Source organism: Zingiber officinale, chromosome 5A, assembly GCF_018446385.1.
Source record: "Zingiber officinale cultivar Zhangliang chromosome 5A, Zo_v1.1, whole genome shotgun sequence".
In the NCBI taxonomy this organism is placed as follows: domain Eukaryota; kingdom Viridiplantae; phylum Streptophyta; class Magnoliopsida; order Zingiberales; family Zingiberaceae; genus Zingiber; species Zingiber officinale.
In genome coordinates, this window is record NC_055994.1 from 94,583,926 (window position 1) to 94,608,441 (window position 24,516).

A 24,516-nucleotide genomic window follows, 5' to 3' on the forward strand; every position below is an offset into this window, starting at 1 on the left:
AGGCGCTGAAGATGAATATATTCACCTTTTATCACTAGTGAAGTAGAAACATCATCTCCGAATCATTTAAATAAATATGTTAGGATTTTTTTTTTCTTATATCTATGATTAGCTTTTATACTCATTTGGTTATATTTTCACTGTGTTAACCAATATAAAAAAGGAAATAAAGTAGATGACGGTCTATTCCCAGCGATCAAAGTCCTAACAGTAACTTTTATAACTAGTAACAGCTGCCTAATATGCAGCAAAGGACAACACTGTCAAGGTAGTCAACACTTTGTGGAAGATAAATAAATTAGAAGATTTCGTCCTATAATAATAATATTCTACATCAGCAGCATTAAAAACGGTAACATCTATCTGATAGCTGCATCATTAAAAACGGTAACATCTATCCGATAGCTGCAACACAGTTGGATAACAGATATTCTAGAAATAAATTTCGTCCTTTAGATTTTTGCCCTGTATATCTCCCTTATCATTTTCACACCACAAAAAATGTAACACTAAGGAGGCAAATGAAAAACAGCAGCACTTTATTTCTCTCTCTCTGCAACTTCCATGGCTGAAACTTGAGATTACTCGGATATTTACAGTGCAGTTATCGCATTCTACAACCTATCCACTATCCCAAAACTCCCTACTTTTTGTTCCATATAATCTCAATCTCAAACCTTTATGATACTGATAGATTACATTTACAGCTACATTTATCCGCTAATGTTACTCACCAGATTGCTTCTTCTTCTTCTCCGGTGTTCTGCGTTTATTGAGAGAATACGGTGTTGTTTTAACTGCTACTGTATGGAACAGTAGGGCGGCTTAGAAATACTCCACTATGAAGCTTCCAAGTGGAGCTCGGTGGGGAATGCCTTTTCTCCTCTTGGCGCTGCGGCAGCTGGCGGCGGTGGGCGGCGGAGTCGACGGCGAGAAGCTCTGCGTCACATTGCTCTTGTCGCTGCCGCGACTGCTGCTCGTGTCAGACTCCTCCGAGTCTGAGTAGGCGTCCGCCGATGGCTTCTTCTTCAGTTTCAGCATCTTCTTCTTCTGATTCTTTTTCGTCTTCCTCCTGTTTCGGGAGTAGTCCGAGGCGGTGCCGGCGATCTGGAATTGGGCGTTTGTAAGCAAAAGGTTGGATTTTTGATGGAGGGAAGTAAAAGTAGTAGTACCTTGCAGCCGAGGGAGCAGAAGCGGAAGGAATCGAGAAGGCTCCGGTCGCAGACCTCGCAGGTGTTGGTGACGCCCTTGCCAGGCCGCGGCTGCGGGCGCTCGTTGAGGAAGACGACGCGGGCGCTGTTGATGATGTAAGTCTGCACGCCGGCGATGTCCAGCACCTTTTGGATCTCGGAAACCCTAATCACGTCGTGGTACGAAGACCTCCTTATCTGCCGCCGAAACCAGAAACCAGAACGACGATTCAGCGGCGGAAAAAAAAAAATCAGGGGTTTGGTCTCGCGGAGAGAAGCAAACCGAGGGGATCGCAAAAAAAGAGCCATTTTCACATCCTAAAAATGCAGAATCAAATCGAAAAGGAGGAGGTTTAGGGCAAGAGACGCACCTGGATAGCCCGATGCTCACGGTGCTGGGCGAGGCAACCGGAGCAGAAGGCGCCGTCCATGCAATCGAGGCAGTACATGTTGCACTCGCTCTTGTGGGAGTCGGCGTGGTGCTTGCATTGAACGAAGAAGCTCGTCGCCAGAAGCGGCCGTAGCCACGCCGGCCACCGGCCCTCCTTTCCCTCCAGTCCTCCGCCTTCGCCGCCGCCGCCGCCGTCCTGCTGCATTCCGTATCACCAAGAAGCAACAAAAAATCCAACCTTGCGGCGGAAATCAAGCTAAAAAAACTCACCATGATTGCCCCAATCCTGAAATCTCTCTCGCCAAGTGCTATAAAAATCGCATCTTCGCACCGAGTCAACTGCGGGATTGATGAGTCGATGGGACGCGGGAGAAGAGAGGAGGAAGAGAGTAGGAGACAAGAAGGAGAAAGAAGGTTGCGGTTGTTCTTATCCGCTCAAAATTTCCAGAGCAGAAGAGGTTTTAAGATGCGTCGATGGCAAGGAACTGCGACTTTTCTTCATCATCTTTCTTTCTTTCTTTCTTTCCTTTCTTTCTTTCTTTCTTGCTCCACATCGCCCTCCGTCCATTTGATTATTCCTAATGCGCGTCTTTTTCTTCTTTGCTTATTTTATCAAAAACTCTTTTTATTGTCTGGACTTATCATGCCTTTTCCACTCCTTTCATAATTTTCTAAAATGTTTATATTTTTATTTTCATCCGGTCTAAATATAAAGGAATCGAATAAAGTTGAATATATATATATATATAACTAAGAATAAAATCGAATATATATATAAAAATAAATTGTAAGATTCGAATTCGATTCAAATTAATTTTATTCTAGTTCGAGCTCGATTTAAAGTTCAAAAAATTTATAGTTTTTTTTGCTCGGATTTGACTCGATTCAGAGCTTGGGTTTGAGTTTGACTCGAAAGATTTGAATATATTCATGAACTATTCGAACTATTACTCGAAAATAAATATTCAAAAGGTTCAAAATTTATTTATTTAATATATAATTATATTATATTAATAAAATATTAAGGCTCGCAAGCGGTTCACGAACTATAGAACTAAATAATTTAGGCTCGAGTTCAACTAAAAGAAAGTTTGAACATGTTCGAATTTGATAAATTCAAATACGAATCAAATATTTATCGAAACGGCTCAAAAAGCTGATGAATCGACTCAATTTATTGTTGGAAATAATAATATGTTGCTGGAGATTTTTGGGGACTTAGTTGAATTTAAAATTACATAGAATTTAAATTCAACTTACAATAGATATGACCTGAGCGGATAATCTCAGGCTGCCAGCAAGGACTGATTTTTGCTACGTGCCGAAGAGTCGTCGAGCGGGCAGATCTGCTCAGTAACAGGTCTGTGTTGCCGAGTCAAGCAGTCGAGAGCACAGAGTCAGAGTCTGATCGAACAGAGCAGCTGTCTCGGACGAAGAGACCGACCGGGTGAGTGGAGTGGTCGGTCGATCAAAGGGGATGATCGGGTGGACGAAGAGACCGGGCGAGCTAACCGAGGCATGTGAGAGTCGTACTTTCCTTGAAACAGATTCACCCCACGGGCACTCTGCCGAGCAGCCTCCTTATATAGGAGCTAAGATCAACGATAGCGTTAATGGTCGATTAAATACCATTACTCGCTGAGCAGTGAAACGTGACTGTTCCACTTGGGTAAATTTTGCCCTGATCGGTCCGACATTCGGTGCGCGCAGGTCGTGCCCGCACACGAGTCAATATGGTTCAGTGCAATCCAGACTCTAGATTTGCACCCCCCCCTGTGCACCCACGCGTGAGAGAGAGTCTCTCCCCATACATTTGTTCACATCCTCAATGCATATCAATCAATATAAACTAACCAACATACCTTAAAGCTCCCAATATGGAACTAAAATCGCATTCACAATAGAACTTCTATCTTCTTCCACCTTGGTAAGTGGCTGGGATGTTGTATCATGACGCAGCGGGTTCGAGTGTCGACGGTTGCAATGCGGGATAATATCCCCGTCTGCCGGCTTAAAGCCTCGAACCCCCAGCCACTTGTCAGCCCAGCATTCACCCTGATTAACCCTCCTCCTACATCACCGTGGGGCCGGCGTAGGGGGCCGTCGGGGCGGCGGATTCCGCCTTTTTTGTATCACACATATTCAACATTTATTTATGTTGGTGCAATATCCCTCAGGTCAAGGTTGACCTGGGTAACCAAGCTGAGTCTTGGTTTGGGTTTAGATGTTTGACAATAAGATATTGATTAAAGAAGAGTCAAGTAGGTCAAGGTTGACCGGATACTTGACTGGGAAGTCCTAACTGGGATGTTAGGCAAAATGAAAGACCTAGTGAGTGAAGCTAGGCAGTAAGAAAAGTCCTGGTGAGTGAAGCCAGGCAGAAGGAAGTCCTAGTGAGTGAAGCTAGGCAGAAGAAAAGTCCTGGTGAGTGAAGCCAGGCAGAAGGAAGTCCTAGTGAGTGAAGCTAGGCAGATGGAAAACCCTAGTGAGTGAAGCTAGGTGAAAGTCCTAGTGAGTGAAGCTAGACAGATGGAAATCCTGGTGAGTGAAGCCAGGTGAAAGTCCTAGTGAGTGAAGCTAGGCAGATGGAAAACCCTAGTGAGTGAAGCTAGGTGAAAGTCCTAGTGAGTGAAGCTAGGCAGATGGAAATCCTGGTGAGTGAAGCCAGGTGAAAGTCCTAGTGAGTGAAGCTAGGCAGATGGAAAACCCTAGTGAGTGAAGCTAGGTGAAAGTCCTGGTGAGTGAAGCCAGGCAAGGGAAAATCCAGATGGATCAAGGATGATAGGACATCTGGTGCTGGGAAGTCCAAGTAGGTCAAAGGATTGACTGGATACTTGGCATGAAAGAAAAGTCCAAGTAGGTCAAAGGGATTGACCGAATACTTGGCACAGAGAAAAGTCCAAGTGGGTCAAAGGGATTGACCGGACACTTGGTAAGGGAGTCCTAGCAGGTCAAGGGAGTGACTAGATGCTAGGCATGACATACCAACAGGTCAAGGTTGACCGGATGTTGGTTTGAGACTTGGTTTTGGACAAAAATCAAGTGCTGGATCGATTAGTGGATCGATCCAGGCTCTGGATCGATCAGTGGATCGATCCAGACCTGTCCCAGCGAACAGAGAGCCTCTGGATCGATCCAGAGGTCCCAATCGATCAGTGGATCGATTGGGACGCGGCTGCTTCGCGCGATAAGCGCTGGATCGATCCGTGGATCGATCCAGGCGTTTTCCCAGAGCACAGAGGCGCTCTGGATTGATCCGTGGATCGATCCAAAGCCTCCCCGATCGATTGGGAACATTCGAATCGATCGGGATCCGACCGTTGGCATCGATAAAGGCCGCAGGCGCACGATTCCTTCGATATCTTCTTCTCCGATTCACTCCAGATTTCTCGCCAGCTCCTCCACAGCACTCACAAAGCTCAGATCGCCAGCTCTTGAAGGATCTTGGAAGTTTTCCAAGTCAAGAGGCGGATCAAAGCCAAGAAGAGAAGCTAGGGTTAGGGTTTATACTCATTGTAAGCTTGTAAGCTTGTATTTCTTGTATCCTTTCCCTCTCTTCTTGTATTGAGTCTTGTAGGGCTTCTCCGCCCTTGGTAGTTACCATAAAGGAGAGTTTTATTTAGTGGAGGGTGTGTGTGTTGGTGTGGATCCTTGGATTAGTCATCTCTTGTGAGGTGGATACCAAGTAAAACCAACCGTGTTAGCGTTGTGTGTTTGTTTCTGTATTTTCCGCTGCACATCTTTGAAGGAACAAGCAACGCCGAGCAACGAGCGAACGCGACGAGCTATTCACCCCCCCTCTAGCTACTTTTGGTCCTAACAAGTGGTATCATAGCAAGGTTGCTCTTCACCGGAATCATCGCCGGAAGGGTCAAGTATAACAAGAAAAGCTAGAGGGTGAAGAAGTTGAAGCAAATTCTTCAAGTTCAAGATTTTATCAAGCTAAACTTCAAGATGCAATTCCAAGATGGGCTTGGATTTGACACAAGGGTGGCTCCACCATACACTTCTATGAGTTTCGATTCTTGGAAATCAAGAATCGAAAATTTTCTTATGATGGAGATAGAGCAATGGTTTGCTCTCATGGAAGGTTTTGAAGCTCCCACAAATTCCAAGGGCAAAGTACTCAAAAGGAGCAAGTGGAGCAAAGACCAAATCCAAAGATGTGAGGCCAATGACAAAGTGACCAAGCTTTTGGTCAATTTATTGCCAAGAAACATCTTGGAACAAATTGGAGAGTTTGAAGATGCCAAGGAGCTTTGGAGCAAATTGGCAAGAATTCATGAGATCCCCTCCACTGTACCAGATCAAGGAGAATCCAAAGAGGGCGACTCATTGGATCAAGACCAAGAGGAGGACTCCGAGGTTGAGAGATGCTCAACCTCCGAAGAAGAAGTTTAAGAAGAAGCTTCATCTTCAAGGGAATGCAACGAAGGGAACAAGGAGGGAGCATACTCCTTGTTTCATATTCAAGATGATGAAGCCTCCACCTCTAGGATTGAGGGGGAGCAATCCTTGGTGACACCGGATCAAGAAGAAGGAGAAGCTTCTACATCCGGGTCAAGAGATGAAGAGATTGAAGAAGCTTCTACCTCCACGAGTCAAGAAAAATCAAATGGAGGAGAATCAATATTGGATCAAGAGGAAGCTTCTACCTCCGGATCCAAAGGGAAAGATGCCACCCCTACAAGCAAAGGTATAAATATTTCAATTAAAAATAAAAATCATATTATATGCTTTGAGTGTAGGGAACATGGGCACTACAAGAGCAAGTGCCCTAAATTGGCCAAGAAGAAGGGTCAAGTGGCACAAAAGGGCAAGGCGAAGCCCAAGGAGATCATTCCCAACACAAAGAAGAGCAAGGAGCATATTATATGCTTCTCTTGCAATCAAAAGGGGCATTACCGAAGTCAATGCCCCAAGGGGAAGAAGGTGGTCAAGGCTCAAGGAGGCACTAGTCAAGGGGGAGCCTCCAAGGTAAAGAAGAAGGTAACATTTATTGAGCCTACCCCTTTACATTATGGTAAAAAGCATGATAGTTCTAACTTATATCATTTTAATGCTATTTACCATGAAAATAGAAAGCATGATAGCGTTAAAGAAAAACATATAGCTTTTCATGCTAAAACCACTACACCTAAGGCTAGGAATGTAGGTAAAAGTCTGGGCAATAACTCTAAAGATTTTAGATACAAGTCCAAGAACAAATATGCTCATGAATCAAATGAAAAATCTAAAACTAAGGACTTAGTGATAGAAAATCAAGTCTTGAGGTCAAGACTTGATAAAATGGAAAAGACCCTAAAAAGGATGGAAAATATCCTATTAGGGCAAAATGAGCATAACCTAGGTTTAGGGGTACAAAAGCCATCCAATGGCCATAGAGGTTTGGGATACAAACCAAAGGCTAAGAAGGATGTGCCCTCTTACCATAGAGTTCCATATAGTTATGTAACAAACCCTAGGTCTAGTGGTCAAGCCAAAAATACTAGGGAAGTCATCCCTAAGAGTATTTTTGCAATAAATGTGACTAAGACTTCTAAGAAGTCTAAGAAAGTCACAAACAAGGTCACAAGGGAGGTTATCCCTAGAGTTGACCTAGAAAATGTGACCAAGGCTTCTAAGAAGCCCAACAAGGTCACTAGGAAGGTATCTAGGGAAGTTATCCCTAGTGAGTACCTAGAGCATCCAAGGAGCACCAATAGGTGTTGGGTTCCTAGGAACATCTTCTCTACCCCATAGATGGGTTAGAGAGTGTCAACTCCGATTAGAAGGGTAGTTAACCCAACTTTGAGGAAATTGACACTCAAGGAGCATTTTCAAGGTTTTAGTTAACCTTTGAAAATGAAATGGACCTATTGATTACTCCTTGAAAGAGTAAAATGTGCCTAATGGTGGAAGAATTGATTTTAATCTTAAATGGCACATATTGGGAAATTCATAAGAACTATCAAGTTGGGATTTTGGTATGTTCTTAGGCAATTTAAGGCAATTCGGGCCTTAAATTTAAAAGTGCTACTCTTAAGGAAAAATGGAATATGCCAACATTTGAGGACATGTTTATTTTCAATTGGCATACATTAAATCAAGGAAATTAGAAATGCCAAATTTAGGCTTTGGCATTCTCTTGTAGCACTTTAGGGCAATCTAGGTTTAAGTTGTAAGTTTAGCTAAGACTTTAAGGATACTTAGATAGTTAATCTAGGTATATTTTATTTATGCTAAATCTTGCCATGATTGTTTGCCCATAATATGCCATGACATCATGTCTAGTTTTGCATTCATGTTTTATTATGAAAAATCCAAAAATACCATGTCATGACATTCATACATCATGTAGTAATAGGATATTTTCTTTTGAAAATTATTTTCTTTTGATGTATGCCATAACATAATCATGCATTAAGTTTAATTCCTTGTAATTAAGGACGAATGGCATTTAACGACACTTATTGACAAGTGACATCCTGGGTGGATGTCTAATATCTCTAAAATGCCTAGATAGATATGCATGATCCCTAGAATAGGGCAAAACCAAATTTTACATCTCACAAAGACCTCTAAGATGACTTGTATGTGTTTTGCCCACAATAGATACAAGTGAGATATTAGGAAGATGAACAAAACTCAAGATGTTGATTTAGTGCATTCTTTTGAGTTTTAGGTTCATCAAAACACATAGTTATGTGTTTTCCCATCATTGGGAAAGCTAATGTACAAGTCATGTGCATTAACCCCAAGGAATGTGATGGGATATTGGTTTTGAAAATGTTTTTAAAATATTTTTGGAAAACCTTGGTGAAGGCTATCTTTTGATAGTAATCACCATTGAATAGTTAGACACAAACTTGAAGAGAAACACTAAAGTTTTTGCAAGTTTTCAAGTTTGTGTCAATCTTTGAAAATATGAAGTATTTTCATAGAAAACTATTTTTCCGTGATAGTAAACGCCCTAAATAATGTCTACACGAAATTTCATAATTTTTGGATTTTTGTAGAATTTTCTAGGGGTTTCTGAAGTTGACTGAAATGGAATTTCAGCAACTATCAGAGCTCCGATCGATCCATGGATCGATTGAGTTCCTGAATCGATCCATGGATCGATTCAAACGGCAATTCCCGTGAGCAGAAGCTCGCTGGATCGATCAGCCGATCGATCCAGGGAGTCTGAATCGATCAGTGGATCGATTCAGCAAGGTTCAATCGATTGGAACCCAACTTCAATCGATCCAAGTTGCTGGTTTTGGCTGGGAAGGCCTGATTTCAGCATCTTTGAACCTATTTTAGTCTAGGTAACCATTCCAAACCCCTTAAATACATTTGTATACATACAAAGGGTGTTTTCATGTTGAAAACAAGGATGGATTGGTTAACGAAGACTAAGTAGAAGTTTAGGTTGAGGTTGTTTCAAATTTTGAATATTTGAACCTCAAAACTTCTAAATTTGGGTTTCCTAATGTTTTAGGGATTCCAAGTCATTGTTGGTGCAATGACAGAAGTTACCACCATGTCTTTAGGGGGAGGGACTCTTTAAAGACATGAAAATTATTTTTCATGAACCTTGGAAGGTGGTTAACCTTCTGTTGTGAACTTGCTCAAGGTTGAGCATTTAAACTTGAAATGGGGAGAAATGGGGAGTGGATATCCTCATTATTTCAAGTGGACACTCAAGTGGTAGATAATGCTCAAGGTTGGGTAGTTGTCTACATTGAGGGAGAAGTTAAGGATAAATGAAGGGTATGGGACCTTCATTATCGTGTTGATCACAACGAGTGATGTTGTGAACAACGATGAGCAACTCTTCAGGGGGAGAGTCTTCAACAAATGGATTTGTTGAAGTGTGCCCAGAATTGGAGCATAGGTTGATGTGTGTCCAACGATGAGTTGAGGTGTGCCGATCACAGGAGAATGTATGGCTAAGGTTAGGAGTTCATTAACTACGGGAAGGTCATAGGGGGAGAATGAAAGGACTCATGAAAGAGAGTACGTTAGGCTTTCATTACCTAGAGGGAGTTTGCCCTCTTTGGGGAGAATGAAGAGCTTAATTTATGCTTTCATTACCTAGTGGCATGAAGAAGGAGGCTATGGAATTAGCCTAACTTACATATGGGATTGTAAGTGTTATTGTGGTATTGTCAAACATCAAAAAGGGGGAGATTGTTGGTGCAATATCCCTCAGGTCAAGGTTGACCTGGGTAACCAAGCTGAGTCTTGGTTTGGGTTTAGATGTTTGACAATAAGATATTGATTGAAGAAGAGTCAAGTAGGTCAAGGTTGACCGGATACTTGACTGGGAAGTCCTAACTGGGATGTTAGGCAAAATGAAAGACCTAGTGAGTGAAGCTAGGCAATAAGAAAAGTCCTGGTGAGTGAAGCCAGGCAGAAGGAAGTCCTAGTGAGTGAAGCTAGGCAGAAGAAAAGTCCTGGTGAGTGAAGCCAGGCAGAAGGAAGTCCTAGTGAGTGAAGCTAGGCAAATGGAAAACCCTAGTGAGTGAAGCTAGGTGAAAGTCCTAGTGAGTGAAGCTAGGCAGATGGAAATCCTGGTGAGTGAAGCCAGGTGAAAGTCCTAGTGAGTGAAGCTAGGCAGATGGAAAACCCTAGTGAGTGAAGCTAGGTGAAAGTCCTAGTGAGTGAAGCTAGGCAGATGGAAATCCTGGTGAGTGAAGTCAGGTGAAAGTCCTAGTGAGTGAAGCTAGGTGAAAGTCCTGGTGAGTGAAGCCAGGCAAGGGAAAATCCAGATGGATCAAGGATGATCGGACATCTGGTGCTGGGAAGTCCAAGTAGGTCAAAGGATTGACTGGATACTTGGCATGAAAGAAAAGTCCAAGTAGGTCAAAGGGATTGACCGGATACTTGGCACAGAGAAAAGTCCAAGTGGGTCAAAGGGATTGACCGGACACTTGGTAAGGGAGTCCTAGCAGGTCAAGGGAGTGACTAGATGCTAGGCATGACATACCAACAGGTCAAGGTTGACCGGATGTTGGTTTGGGAGGTTTGGGACTTGGTTTTGGACAAAAATCAAGTGCTGGATCGATCAGTGGATCGATCCAGGCTCTGGATCGATCAGTGGATCGATCCAGACCTGTCCCAGCGAACAGAGAGCCTCTGGATCGATCCGTGGATCGATCCAGAGGTCCCAATCGATCAGTGGATCGATTGGGACGCGGCTGCTTCGCGCGATAAGTACTGGATCGATCCGTGGATCGATCCAGGCGTTTTCCCAGAGCACAGAGGCGCTCTGGATCGATCCGTGGATCGATCCAAAGCCTCCCCGATCGATTGGGAACATTCGAATCGATCGGGATCCGACCGTTGGCATCGATAAAGGCCGCAGGCGCACGATTCCTTCGATATCTTCTTCTCCGATTCACTCCAGATTTCTCGCCAGCTCCTCCACAGCACTCACAAAGCTCAGATCGCCAGCTCTTGAAGGATCTTGGAAGTTTTCCAAGTCAAGAGGCGGATCAAAGCCAAGAAGAGAAGCTAGGGTTAGGGTTTATACTCATTGTAAGCTTGTAAGTTTGTATTTCTTGTATCCTTTCCCTCTCTTCTTGTATTGAGTCTTGTAGGGCTTCTCCGCCCTTGGTAGTTACCATAAAGGAGAGTTTTATTTAGTGGAGGGTGTGTGTGTTGGTGTAGATCCTTGGATTAGTCACCTCTTGTGAGGTGGATACCAAGTAAAACCAACCGTGTTAGCGTTGTGTGTTTGTTTCTGTATTTTCCGCTGCACATCTTTGAAGGAACAAGCAACGCCGAGCAACGAGCGAACGCGACGAGCTATTCCCCCCCCCCCCCCCCCCCCCCTCTAGCTACTTTTGGTCCTAACAATTTACACCCCAAATCCCGACGCAATAGTGTATGTCGAGTGTCATCTAACTATAGAATTTCAATTTTGATTAATTAACAGATGAATTTTTTTAATAGATGATTATTTAAGAACTATGTACTAATAGATTGTTTATAGTGAGTACTTCCTAATTTACTTTGGTAATCGATGAAAATTTTTTATAGAAAATAGACTGATATCAAAAAAATTATTTTTATTTATATATATATGATAAAAACAACTTTGGCATAAACCCCATTTGGTGAAAAATAAAAATACCTCCTTTATTTTATTATTATAAAAAAGAGCACCCCATTTTCATAAGAAATATATAAAAAAAGACCCTTCAAATTCTTAAAAAAATATTATTATATTAATATAATATTTTGGACAATAATAATTTAGTATTTTAAACTATATTAGACTAGTTTTAATTGAAGTTGTTATAATAAAATGGAATAAAGATTTTTTTGAGATATGAGGCCCCATTTTGATATAATTATTTAAGATCACACGATTCTATTTTATAATTATGGAGGAATTATGTAAAAGTATTTGTTTTAGAGGTGTAGATGAAAATATACGATTGGATGGTTTAAATGTCGATGTGGGCGCTTCCATTTGAAGATGTCCAGTATGACACGGCAACGAATTCATTTTTATTTATTTGGATTTTCAATTGTCCAAGGACCATTTGACTAATGTATGTGATGGGTATAAATCCTTACATAGATCATTCATCTTCCATTCACTTGTTTTTTTACTTATCGTAATTTATTTTGTTCGTATTGATCGAGAAATAGACTCGCAGGTGTTAGATGAGTATTTCACTTTTTACCATATGTGCAGGGCCAACCCAATCGAATCCACATCACAGCACAAAACTAGGAAGGTAGGCCTCTTAGGCATCTTCAACCATAGGAGCTCTGTAAGAGAGCTCATGCCCCCCACGGTAACCGAAAAAAACAAAGAATCTATCACCCTGGCAGTTTTACATGATATGAAAACATAAATTAAAATGTTATAATTGATTAGTGTGAAGGAGAGTTCTTTTTCTCGATTTTATTGAAATTTGAATTCTTATTTTATGATAGTAATTCTATTCCGCATTAGCCAACTCAACCTTGCTCCGGGAGCAAACCTCATGCCCCCCACGAACTCAGTTGAAGTAGTAAATAGTTTGGAACTATTGGAGCGTAAATCTATACACTCTAAGCAACTCACTCTCCTTCACATCCACTTATCACTTTAATCACTATGATTTATCTTTCTTGTGCTAATCTTAAGACGGACTGACGAGGACACTAGAAACGAAAAATCATCTTTTACCAAATATAACAGAGCTCGTAATACCACTCGCACCAAATTGTATTCATCTCTTCACTATATATAGATATATATACCTGGGAGCTGCTATTTGCAGATGCTTTTAGTTTATCATTTATTAAAAAAAAATTATTATTATCTATTGAATTAAAATGATATATTCTTAGTGGATTAATAGAATGAAAAAGTATCAATTTATAAAAATTAAATACTTACAAATTTGATTATTTTATTTTGGGTGGGTTGTTACCTTCATTAACCAATTATAATTAAAGAACTAAGTGATGATGGACCATATGCTTGGTCTTTAGAACCAAATTAACACTAAAAGTACAATAAAAAGGTTCCTCTTGATCCCCCTAATTGCTAAACTAATATTCTCTTAATTGTGGATTATCTACCTGTCAAATCATTTTAAGAATCTAATAGTTCGAGGATAGAGATGAATTCTCCTTGAAAATGACACTTTAGAGGGAAAAAAGTTAATTATTTAATTATAAATAAAATTTTGAATATATAAAACTTAAAATATTTAATATATTAGTTATTCGTTTGGACAAATCTTATGAATCAAGTCCGGTTAAATTTTATATGGTTAAAATTTATTTTATAAAATAATCAAGTTGAATTAAGCCAATGAACCACATTGTTAAAATGATTATTCGACCTTAACTTAATTTTTTTAATTTAAATTTGATTTGTTAAATTTAAGTTTAATTTTTTTAAATGATTGACTTGAGTTTGGTTCATTCAAATATTGTGAAGCTCTCATTTGAGTTTATTTAATTATTTAAACTTTTTATATTTTTAAACTTGTAATACTATTTATAAATTTTATTTGTATGTTCAGTTGGATATTATCTCTATTATGTAAGTTTATTTGTAAATTGTACATATAAATACAAATCAAATCTATTTAAGTGATTTATCGTTAGGTTATTATGTTTTAGGTTATTAGATGTGAGTTAAATATGTAGAACCCTTAAACTCAATCAGTTATTATCTATGGACTAATAACAGATTGATTGTTTATATAAGAGAGAGGTCCTAAGAGTTTAGAGCAACATCTTTTGATACGTCTTTTTGTTCTCCATTGATGAAGAGTAATTCGGCGTTATCAACCCTAAGCCCCTTGGAAGACTTTCCTATTGCTTCCGCTTCTTCTTCCTCAGGGATTCTCAGATGACACTAAAGGATAAGGATCATGACTCCGCAATCAGGTTTCTTGTCATATTTATGCTTTTGTTTTCTTTGTATGCTCTTGTTGAATCTAGATCCTGCTCACACTCTTGTATTTCCTGTTACGAGTTCTTATTCGGTTCTTAGAAATCATGAGTTTAGGAAAAACATGAATCCATCATGTTCAAGAATACTATTCACGAGCAATAAATTTACTCATAAACTTTTAGCTCTCTTAGAGCCCTACACTTATGAGAGTTGTAAATGAGTCAAGCCGAATCAAGTTCCGTGGTGTTCAGGTTAATTTGATAAGGTAATCAAGTCAAATCAAACTGAGTCTAAAATAAATCAAACCATTAAAATGATTGTTCAATCTTGATTTAGTTTTTTATGAACTTGAGCTTAAGCTTTGTATAGACGACAATTGAAGGGAGTGTAACTATCTTCACCACTTTAATAGAGTGCTCTTTAGATGGTTATAATCGCCCTAGGGTATAGCCGAGTTAGTTATCACATGGTAGGTTTGTAGAATTGAGCAAGAGTCAAATCTTGGTAAAGACCGAGGAATTACCTATTAGGACGCTTTAGGAGCTGAAGGGGAGTGATTAACTCCAATTGCTTCATTGATGATTTGTCACAGTGGAAAACTTGAAGCAATGACACTAGAATTTACTTGGTATCCACCTCCTTAAGATGACTAATCCAAGGATTTACACAATGCACACACTCCACTATGAGGAACACTCCTTGAAAACAATCTGGAGGTGGAGAAACCTCATAATATCTCACGTACAAGAATACAACAAAACAAGATGTAAATATACAATATAAATGAAAACTTTGCTTTATTGATCTTTTGTTACTTGTAAATATCTCTTGAAGCTGGGAAAGTGCAGCAACACTTCTCTTCCACAACTCAAGCACCAGCAATGAAGAGCGGAGAAGAAGAGATTATGATTTGAATCTTCGAACACTTTTATATCCCATGGATTAGGGTTCTCAATCGATTGATTTTATCCCCAATCAATTGTCACATTAGATCCAAGTAAATCCAATCGTCCAAACCTCTCAATGGTTCTTTTCTTCTTCTCTCATTGATTAGCTAATCTATTACGAGGCTTCTTAATCAATTATCCAATCAATTCAGATGTCCACTGTTCGATGGTGAACTTCTCCCAATCGATCACTTGACCGATTCAAGTGGCTCAATCGGTCACCTAATCGATTTAGAAGCCCACTATTTGTCGCAAGCTTCTCCCAATCGATTGAGTACTTTCCCAATTGATTCAGTAAAGTATAACACTGTGCTTCGTGAAAAACCCCACTTCAATCGATTACCCAATAGATTGAAGAGGGTTGAATCGATTGACCAATCAATTTAGAGCCTCTCTGTTCTCATGACAACATCCCCCAATCAATCACCTAATCGATTAGCTTTGACCCAATCGATTATCCAACCCTAACTCACTTAACCCGAATCTACAGTTTCCTTGCCTAACATCCGGTGAATCGTGATTTGTTGAGACTTCTTCACAAAGTCTCCAAATAACCTTTGACTCACTTAGACATTCCATCTCTTACCAACTTTCCGTTGGACTTCTGATCACCAAGTGTGGTCCTCCTTGACCCACTTAGATTTTCCTCTTACCTAATCATAGTTAGGACTGTTGGACCCCCGTGGTAGTTTTGATGTGATCAACCAAGTTAGTTAGGTCCTATGTTTTGTCTGAACCATGTGTCTGAGTGTGCAGGAACTTAGGAGCGTAGGAAGTCGAGCGGAAGACGCAGCTAGTGAGAAGGACGGCACGGGTAGGGAGCTGACGGGCTCGGTGCGTCCGAAGGACGAGAGAGCTGCGGAAGAGTACTCCGGTGGAGCGAGAAGAACGTGCGCGACGTTCGAGGGACGAGAAGCCGGACGGAAGACTGCTCGAGGATAAGGCCAGGAACTGGGTTCGGGTGAGCCCTATTCCGGATGGCCGCAATCACCCAAGGAGCCGAACCGGAGCAAGTCAACTAGAGTTGACTTGTCAACGGTTCGGTCGACCGAACCCCATGATCGGTCGACCGAACCCCAATCCTCAGAAGACCAACCGTTGGTGACATGTTAGAAGCCACGTCAGCAAGCCAGCCGTTGGGGGACTGATCGGTCGACCGAACCTCTTGATCGGTCGACCAAACCAACGTTTATCCAGAGACTCAGTCGAGCGTTTTGATCGGGCCAGCGCAGAAGAAGACCGTTGGCCGATCGGTCGACCGAACACAATGATCGGTTGACCGAACCTGAGCTCGATCCACAAAGACTGCACCTGGACGGAAAGATGGGCAGGTACAGCAGGTTCGGTCGACCGAACCTGGGGATCGGTCGACCGATCCCTCTCGAGTCAAACTTGATCCCGAAGATCAGGTTAACATATAGACTCTAGAACCCCTATATAAAGAGGGTCTCGGGTAGCTATTGATGTACAACGAATACGAACGAAATAACAACTCTAGTAATCTCTGTTTAAGCAACTACTGTGCTGTCAAAGTGTAAAAGGCTTCTCCGCCTTCTGAGAAGGAGTTTTTCTTACTGCGCTTTTCTTACTGCCCTGGATTAACAACCCTCTTGGTTGTAACTAGGTTAATTTCTATCTCCTTTCATTTCTGTAGTTGATTTTATATTGTTGCTTTATTTTAAGAGTTAGAAAGCTTTGAGGAGGGTATAATTTTTGTCTGCAGGCAATTCACCCCCCTCTTGCCAGTCCCCGCTGCGCCTATAAGGACTTTCCTCTTACCAACGTACGGTCATTCTTGATCCATTTGGACTTCCCTTTTCCTAACCGTAGTTAGGACTTCCCTTTACCAATGTGCAGTCCTCCTTGACCTACTTGAACTTTCTTTTACTTAGGACTTTCCTTGCCAACGTGTGGTTGTTAGGACTTTCCTCTTGCCAACGTGCGATCCTTCTTGACCCACTTGGACTTCTCTTTGCCTAACCGTAGTTAGGACTTCCCTTTATGAACGTGCGGTCCTCCTTGACCTACTTGAACTTTCTTTTGCCTAGAACTTTCCTTGCCAACGTGCAGTCCTTCTTGATCCACTTAGACTTTTCCTTCCCTAACCCTCAAGTTAGGACTTTGCTAGTTAAGTATCTGATCTTCCACGACCACTTGACTTTCCTCTCACATATCATCAAGCATCATGTCAACTTTTACCTACTTAACCTCTTTCACATATTTTCTAAATTTATTATCTAAATATCAAAACTCAAACTCAAATCCCCTCAAGCTTAGTCAAACTGGTGAACATTGACTCAGGGACAATTGCACCAACAATCTCCCAACAATCTTCCCATTTTTGATGTTTGACAATATGTTTAAGTTAGGCTAACCCATATTAGTCCAATTCCCATGCCAAATACATGAATATGGGTTTCTAAATTAAACCCCATATTTTCTCCTCCTTTGACACACATAAAAGATTCTTCACCTTAAGAGTCAATTTTGTCAAAGGAACTCAATGAAAGTCACATACCTTTTATTATATCTTATGCTCAACCTTGAGCATAACTTTATCACAATGAAGATTTTCAATCTTCCATTGTTTCCAATGTTCATCCTCGAGCATTAATAACAATGAAGGTTCCCTACCTTCCATTGTTTCTTCATCCTTATATATAAAAAATCATGCTTTTATGGAAGACCTCCTCTTCAAAACATGCACTAAGTTTCTACATTGCACCAACAATAATTTAGAGTTTCTAAACCTTTAGAAAATTTAAAATTGAAGTTTTGAAGTTCAAAGTTCAGCTTTAAAACTAAACCTCCTCATAAACTCCAAGTTAGTCCCCTTTGACCATTCCTTTCTTATTTTCATCAAGAAAATTATCCTTAAATACTTATCAAAGCACTTTAGAGGATTAGAGATAGTTAACTGACTAAACATGGCTTAATGGACTAAAATCAAACCACTTAAATCAAAATCAACATTTCTAATCGATTGATTTCAGCTACTAATCGATTATAGCCTCTCTGAATCAATTAAAGTTGGGAATCAATCGATTACCGCAAGCCAATCAATTCCTCTAATCGATTATTCCTACTTAATCAATCACCTGATCTATTCCATAGCCTCAATGCTCACGGAAATCCTTCACCAATCCATTGCCTAATCAATTGGTGTACAACAATCGATTGCTATATCTAATTTTCTGATTTCAATTTCAGTTTGAAATTTAGAAATTTATAAATAATTCTATAAAATTTTAAAAATCATGAAATTTTATATAAGCATTACTTATATCATATACTATTAGGGAAAATAGTTTTCAAAGAAAATAATTCTCATTTTTAAAGATTGATACAAAATTAGAAACCATTGAAAAACTTGAATGTTTCACTCTACTTTGTCTCCAACTAATCAATGGTGATTTCTATCAAAAGATAGACTTCACCAAATTTTTTTAAAATAATTTTCAAAATAAATTTCTAATCATGTTCTTTGGGCTAAATGTGTACAACTTGCACACATGCTTTTTCAATGATTGGACTTCACATAATCATTTGTTTTGATGAAATTAAAACTCAAAAGGATGCACTAAATCAATATTTTGAGTTTTGTTCACCTTCCTAACATCTTACTTGTATCTAATATGTCTCAAAAACATATACAAGTCAAACCTATGGTCTCGTGAGATGTAAAATGAATTTTCCTTAAAACTAAGGGATCATGTATTTTTAACTAGGTATTTAAGCTTTGATCATCTAACCTATGATGTCAATTGATGTTATTGCCCTTAATTTTAAGAAATTAAAATAATATATGAAAATGATTATGACATACATCAAAATGAATATTTTTTAAAAGAAAAACTATCATAAATAATGATACACGTATGACATGGCATATGTCATTTTTCATAACAAATATGAATGTAAAATATGATGTGATGGAATATGTTAGGGCACACAAAACATGATAATTTTAGCACAAATAAAATATCTAGATTCTCTATCTAAGTATCACTTAACTAATCATTAAATTAAAAATAAGCCTAAGTTGCCCTTATCTCCCTAAGAAAATGTCAAAATCCTAACTTGACATTTCTTTGACTTTTCACCAAATTATATCAATTTAATCATTAATTCCTCAAAAATATTGGCACACTTTTACTCTTCAAGAATAAAAATTAAACCTTTCACTTTCAAGGTGTTACAATACCTTAAAAATATCTTAAAGTGCCAACTTTATCAAAGTTGGGTTAATTACCCTTCTAATTTGAGTTGACATGCTCTAAATTCATCTAGGATGTAGAGAACACACTCTTAGGAACCTAAAAAATATTAGTGCTCCTTGGGTATTCTAAATATTCAGTAGGAATAACTTCCCATAATACCTTTCTAGGCTTCTTAGAAGCCTTTGTTACACTAGTCTCCTAATGGTTAACTCTAGAGATAACCTCCCTTGTAACCTTGGTTTGACTCCTAGACATATAGTTAGTTCTATAATCAAATGGAACTCTATGGTACGAGGGCACATTCTTATTGGCTTTTGGTTTGTATCCCAAACCTCTCATGCCATTGAATGACTCTTATTTTCCCAACCCTAGGTTTTGCTTCTTAGACCTTAAGAGTTCATTTGTCATTTTCTTAAGGGTCTTTTTTAATTTATCAAGTCCTAATCTCAAGACTTGATTATCTATCCTTAAATCCTCAAATTTGATTTTCTATTATTTCCTTGGATATTCTTATTTTTAGGCACATATCTAATTTGTTTTGGTTTCTTTTCTAAACCATTTTCTACCTTCCTATCTTTGGGTAAGGTAGTCCTAGCATGAAAAGATTTATAATTTTTCCTAAATTTTTCATGCTTCCTATTTTCATGATAAATCACATTAAAATGATAGAAATGATTTCTAGCATGTTTTTTTTTTTATCATTTTTTAAATAAGTATCATTAACTAGTGGTACCTTAGTCTTGCCCTTGGAAGCTCCCCCTTAACTTGAGCTTCCTCCTTTCTTCTTGATTGGATTTCTTTACTTTGGACATTGGTTACAATAATGCCCTCTTTGATTACAAGAAAATTACACGATGTGCTCCTTGCCCTTTCGTATCATGGGACCAACTTATTTTGATTTTTCTTTGACCTTAGGTGCCACTTGACCCTTCTTCTTCGTCAAATTTGGACACTTGCTCTTGTGGTGTCTATTTTCCCTACACTCAAAGAAAATGATATGATTTTTATTTTTATAAATTAAAATTTTTATGTCTTCTTTGTTTGTAGGGGTGGCACAATACTCTTCTTCATTTAACCCGGAAGTAAAAATTTCTTCTTGCTTCGATATCAATGATTGACACTTCCCCTCAATCCTTGAGGTAAATGCCCCTTCAACTTCATTCTCAAATGTTGAGCACCTCTCAACCTCTAAATCCTCATGCACATGAAACAAAGAGTTTCCCTCTTTGCCTTTGTTGTTGTGTTCAATTGATGATGGGTCTTCATGAATCTTTGTCAATTTACTCCATAACTCATTCTTGATACTCCCTAATTTTGCACAATAGGGTGATCGACAATAAATTAACCAATAATTTGGTTATCTTGTCATTTGCTTCACACCTCTTGATTTGCTACTCTCTTAATTTCTTTTTCTTGAGGAGCTTTCTATTCCCATCAATTGGAGTTTAAAATCCCTCCATTAGAGCAAACCATTGCTTTATCTCCATCATGAAAAATTTTTGACCTTTAATTTCCAAAGATCAAAGCTTCCAATTCCAAATGGTGGAGGTGCTCGAATATCATATCCAAATCCATCTTGGCACTCCATTTTTGAACTTAAGCTCCTTGAATGATAATTTCTTGACTTGTTGAAATTAGGGCTTCAAGCTTCAAAACTTCTTCTTCCTCTAGCTCGTTGCTCACTCGGTAATTAGTCGAATGAAGAGCAACCTTGTTCTGATACCACTTGTTAAGACACTCCAGGAGCTAGAGAGGGGTGATTAGCTCCAATTGCTTCATTGATGATTTATTGTAGTGGAAAACTCAAAGCAATACTAACACTAGAATTTACTTGGTATCCACCTCCTTGAGGTAACCAATCTAAGGATCCATGTTGACTCTCCGCAAGTGTACGGAAATGTCGTAAGTAATAATAAAAAATATCGTATCCACAGGGACTGGAATAAGCAGTAAAGATGTCTCAACACGAATTAGCTAAACAACTAATCAATTGATTTTCAAAAGCTAAATGCAACTATACAAAGTAGAACGTAGAAATGAAAGAATAAGAAACAAGAATAAGGGCAATGGTAAAGGTATGTTCTAGGAGTTTTGGTTTCTTTGTAATGTTATTCAATGTAATGATCTATCAAATCTTATTCCTCAATTGACCATCATTTGTAGAAGGTTGCCGGTTCTCTCTTGCAATAGACAACCGGCCTAAGACTGAAATTTATACATAAAAGAGATCAATTAGGAATGAATCTATGTTGTCCTTACACGGGCTTGCTTGTGACGTGCGTCCCTCGGATAATCAACATAGAATTCATCACCCCCTCAATTGCATCAAGATATATTATATATAATCTATACAATCTATCTTACCCTCTTGAAATACCTAATTTTCCCTTCAAGATTACCCCTCAAACGTCCTTACACGGGCATGTTTCTGTCACGAACGTCCCTTAGAAAATCGAATGGGAAGCACTCCATACAAGATCCACAAGATATTCAAACATTCAATCAAGCATGGTAATTGAGCCCTAATCACAACAATCCACACAAGAAAGAATAGATACAAACAGGGCAAAATCATAGAAATAGGAAATTGACAAATTCACAAGAGTTTTACATCAAATCTCCATTACAAATACTCCCTCTATCCTAGAACAAGAGATCTAATCCATAGAACAGGAAATAAATCCAAAGATAAAGAGAATACAAGCATCTTGATCCCAAATCTGAGAAAGAAAGGGAACAAAAACTTATCTACGATGAAGAACTGTCTTCGGATCCAATCCTCATTCCCCGGAGTCGAAACGATGAAGATCTGCCCTTAGATCGCCGGAAATCCCTCCAAGAAGGTGGAGGAATGCCCCAAATCTTGATTCCCCCCCCCCCCCCAAAAAAAAAAGGGAGAAGATCCCCTTTCAAATGAGGAAGAAACCCTTATATAGAGGGGAAATTTTGGGTGGCACACGACCCCAGGACTTGGCCGTGTGTGGGACACGACCTGGTTCACTCCCTCTCTGCCTGTCTCACACGACCATGTGGTGCACATGGCCATGACATGCTCTGCCTCTGCCATCCTTGCACGGCCGTGTAGATCTACACGGCCTGTGTTAACTCCAGCTCTGGAACTCATGCACGGTCGTGTCTGGGACACGGCCAAGGCAAACTTGGCCTCTGGATATGTTACACGGCCATGTGATGCTCACACGACCATGCTCCTCCCCTTCTCTGTTGAAGTTGCATGGGTGAGTACCACCACATGGCCAGGCCATCTCCCCATGACAGGGCCATGTGGCTCACACACCCCCTTGCATCACATGGCCATGTGGCTCACACACCACTTGATTGGCCCTGCATAGTTATGTCTTATTGCAACATCTTTTACTCCATCAAGATGGGATTTTCTCTAGTTGATATATTCATAAAAGCTGTAGATCCTGACGTTATCTACAAATTGGTTCAAAGAACAGCCCAAAACTCCAATGGAGCACAAAGTTATGCCTGTTTTACTGTTGGTGTGCAGTGCAGGAATTCCACACGGCCCTGTGCTATGGCCGTGTCACATAGAAACGCATTTTAGACCTTCAAGTCTTGGTTTTATATGATTGACGTCTTCATAAGAGTTGTAGATCTTGAAGTTCTCTACATTTTGATATCTGGAATGGCTCATAACTCTAACCAAGCACAAAGTTATGGTCATTTTACTTTTGATCTGTAGTGCTGAAAGTTCCACACGGCCTTCGCACGGCCGTGTGACATTCACACGGCCTTTGCACGGCCGTGTGACATTTACATGGCCTCAACACACCCCCCACACGGCCTCCACACGGGGGTGTGGTCTCCACATGGCCAGAACTTGGAAAAACTATGTTTTTGCATACCCATGACACTCCAAAAGCTCTAGACTTCATTCAAGCTCCGTTTTTGCTCCAAATTTCATCCTATCAATCAAAATAAGCAAAGAGTAAATCTCCGAACAAAATATAATGGAAGTATGACATTACAATGAAATAGGGTGCAATAAACATAGATTATGCTGATGAAATACAAGTAGATGTGCGTCAAAGCATGCATAAAAGTGTATATAATTTACGCACATCACACCCCCAGACTTAAACCTTTTCTTGTCCTCAAGCAAAAACGCCGCAATCTAAATTCATATGCTCTACAATGCATTCATAATCCCTAAGGTACTTTCCTAACTCTATCAAAAAGTTTCGTTAACAAGCATGATCATGGAAATAAATCAAGAATGGCTCAAGCATAAGTCTCTTGTGCACAGTGCAAAAAGTGACCCAAACTTTTCAAATTTCAATCTATGTCCTAATCAACTCGTCATTCAAATGAGTTCCTAATGTTTCCAGTGATAGGCACGTAACCGGTGATAGGCACTTACCTGCCACACACTTGGTTCATTTTTCTCAATCAACCCAAGGGCTCAAAGGCGTGCTCAATTTCAAGAGAAGCTAAACAGTCATTTCTCCAGTAACCTAACTCGGTCTCAAAGGGGTAACTTGTTAGATTCCACTCACGACGACTATTTTTTTATATCCCTTATTCACTTTTTTTCTATTTTTTTTAACTTTTTTTCATAAGTATTTGCATTGTGCAAAACTTATTTATAAATGTACTTTTAGCACAATTGTTGGGATACTTTGATTTTTCTAAATGAGTTTACATGACTTGAGCCTCATCCAATAACCAAAATGAAGTTTGAGAAATCACCATGGAAACCAAGTACTAAACAAACAAGATGAATCATGACTATTTCAATGAGATCAACTATCCAAACTCAAGTATTGTGAAGTGAAAGTAAAATCCTTAAGGTTAAGCCAAGACTAAAACCTATCTCCAAATGATACTTAGCTTATTCCATGCTACTCAAGATAGAGAAAAGAGATACACTAGGCATACTACTAGCATCATTTACAACATCATGAATCTAGATAATGAACGTGATAACATTTTCACTTAAAGACAAGAAAGCATATAAGTGAAGTTCGATGCTCTCAAGATGAATAGCACAAGAAATCAAAACAAAATGCAAGACATAAGCAAAAACAAAAACAAACAAAGCAATTCAAATGCATCTAATGCATCCCCCCAGACTTAAACTTTTCATTGTCCCAATGAAAACTAGAAATGATATATGGAGGAGGTTTTATGAAGTTAGAGGAGTTACCAAGTGATGAGCTCCAATGGTTGACATTCATGTGCTTGAAGATACTCCTCTATCCAATACTAACATTCCTCCACAACTTTAAATTCTACAAAATAATGATAGACAAGAAAAATCAAGTAGAGGGTATGAGCTTATTATGAGGAAAGAAATGAAACTAGAAAGGAATTTGAAAGAAACTAAAATTATAATGAAAACAAGATTGAACTTGGGTTGCCT

General features: G+C 39.4%; 1 protein-coding gene across 3 annotated transcripts; it reads right to left on the reverse strand.

Moving 5' to 3' along the window:
- Positions 1-516: 516 nt before the first annotated feature.
- On the reverse strand, positions 517-2,142 carry LOC121981045 (protein RGF1 INDUCIBLE TRANSCRIPTION FACTOR 1-like). Of its 3 annotated transcripts, none has more exons than XM_042533379.1 (4): positions 1,852-2,142; positions 1,562-1,777; positions 1,173-1,388; positions 517-1,107 (listed from the first exon to the last, which is right to left on the reverse strand). In XM_042533379.1, exons 1-4 carry the CDS (start codon positions 1,852-1,854, stop codon positions 826-828), a joined length of 717 nt encoding a protein of 238 aa, XP_042389313.1. In that variant the 5' UTR covers positions 1,855-2,142; the 3' UTR covers positions 517-825. The 3 variants fall into 3 exon arrangements, with proteins under 3 accessions (XP_042389313.1, XP_042389312.1, XP_042389311.1); XM_042533378.1 differs by having other exon boundaries at positions 1,562-1,780; XM_042533377.1 differs by lacking the exon at positions 1,852-2,142 and having other exon boundaries at positions 1,562-1,786.
- Between the last annotated feature and the right edge of the window lie 22,374 nt (positions 2,143-24,516).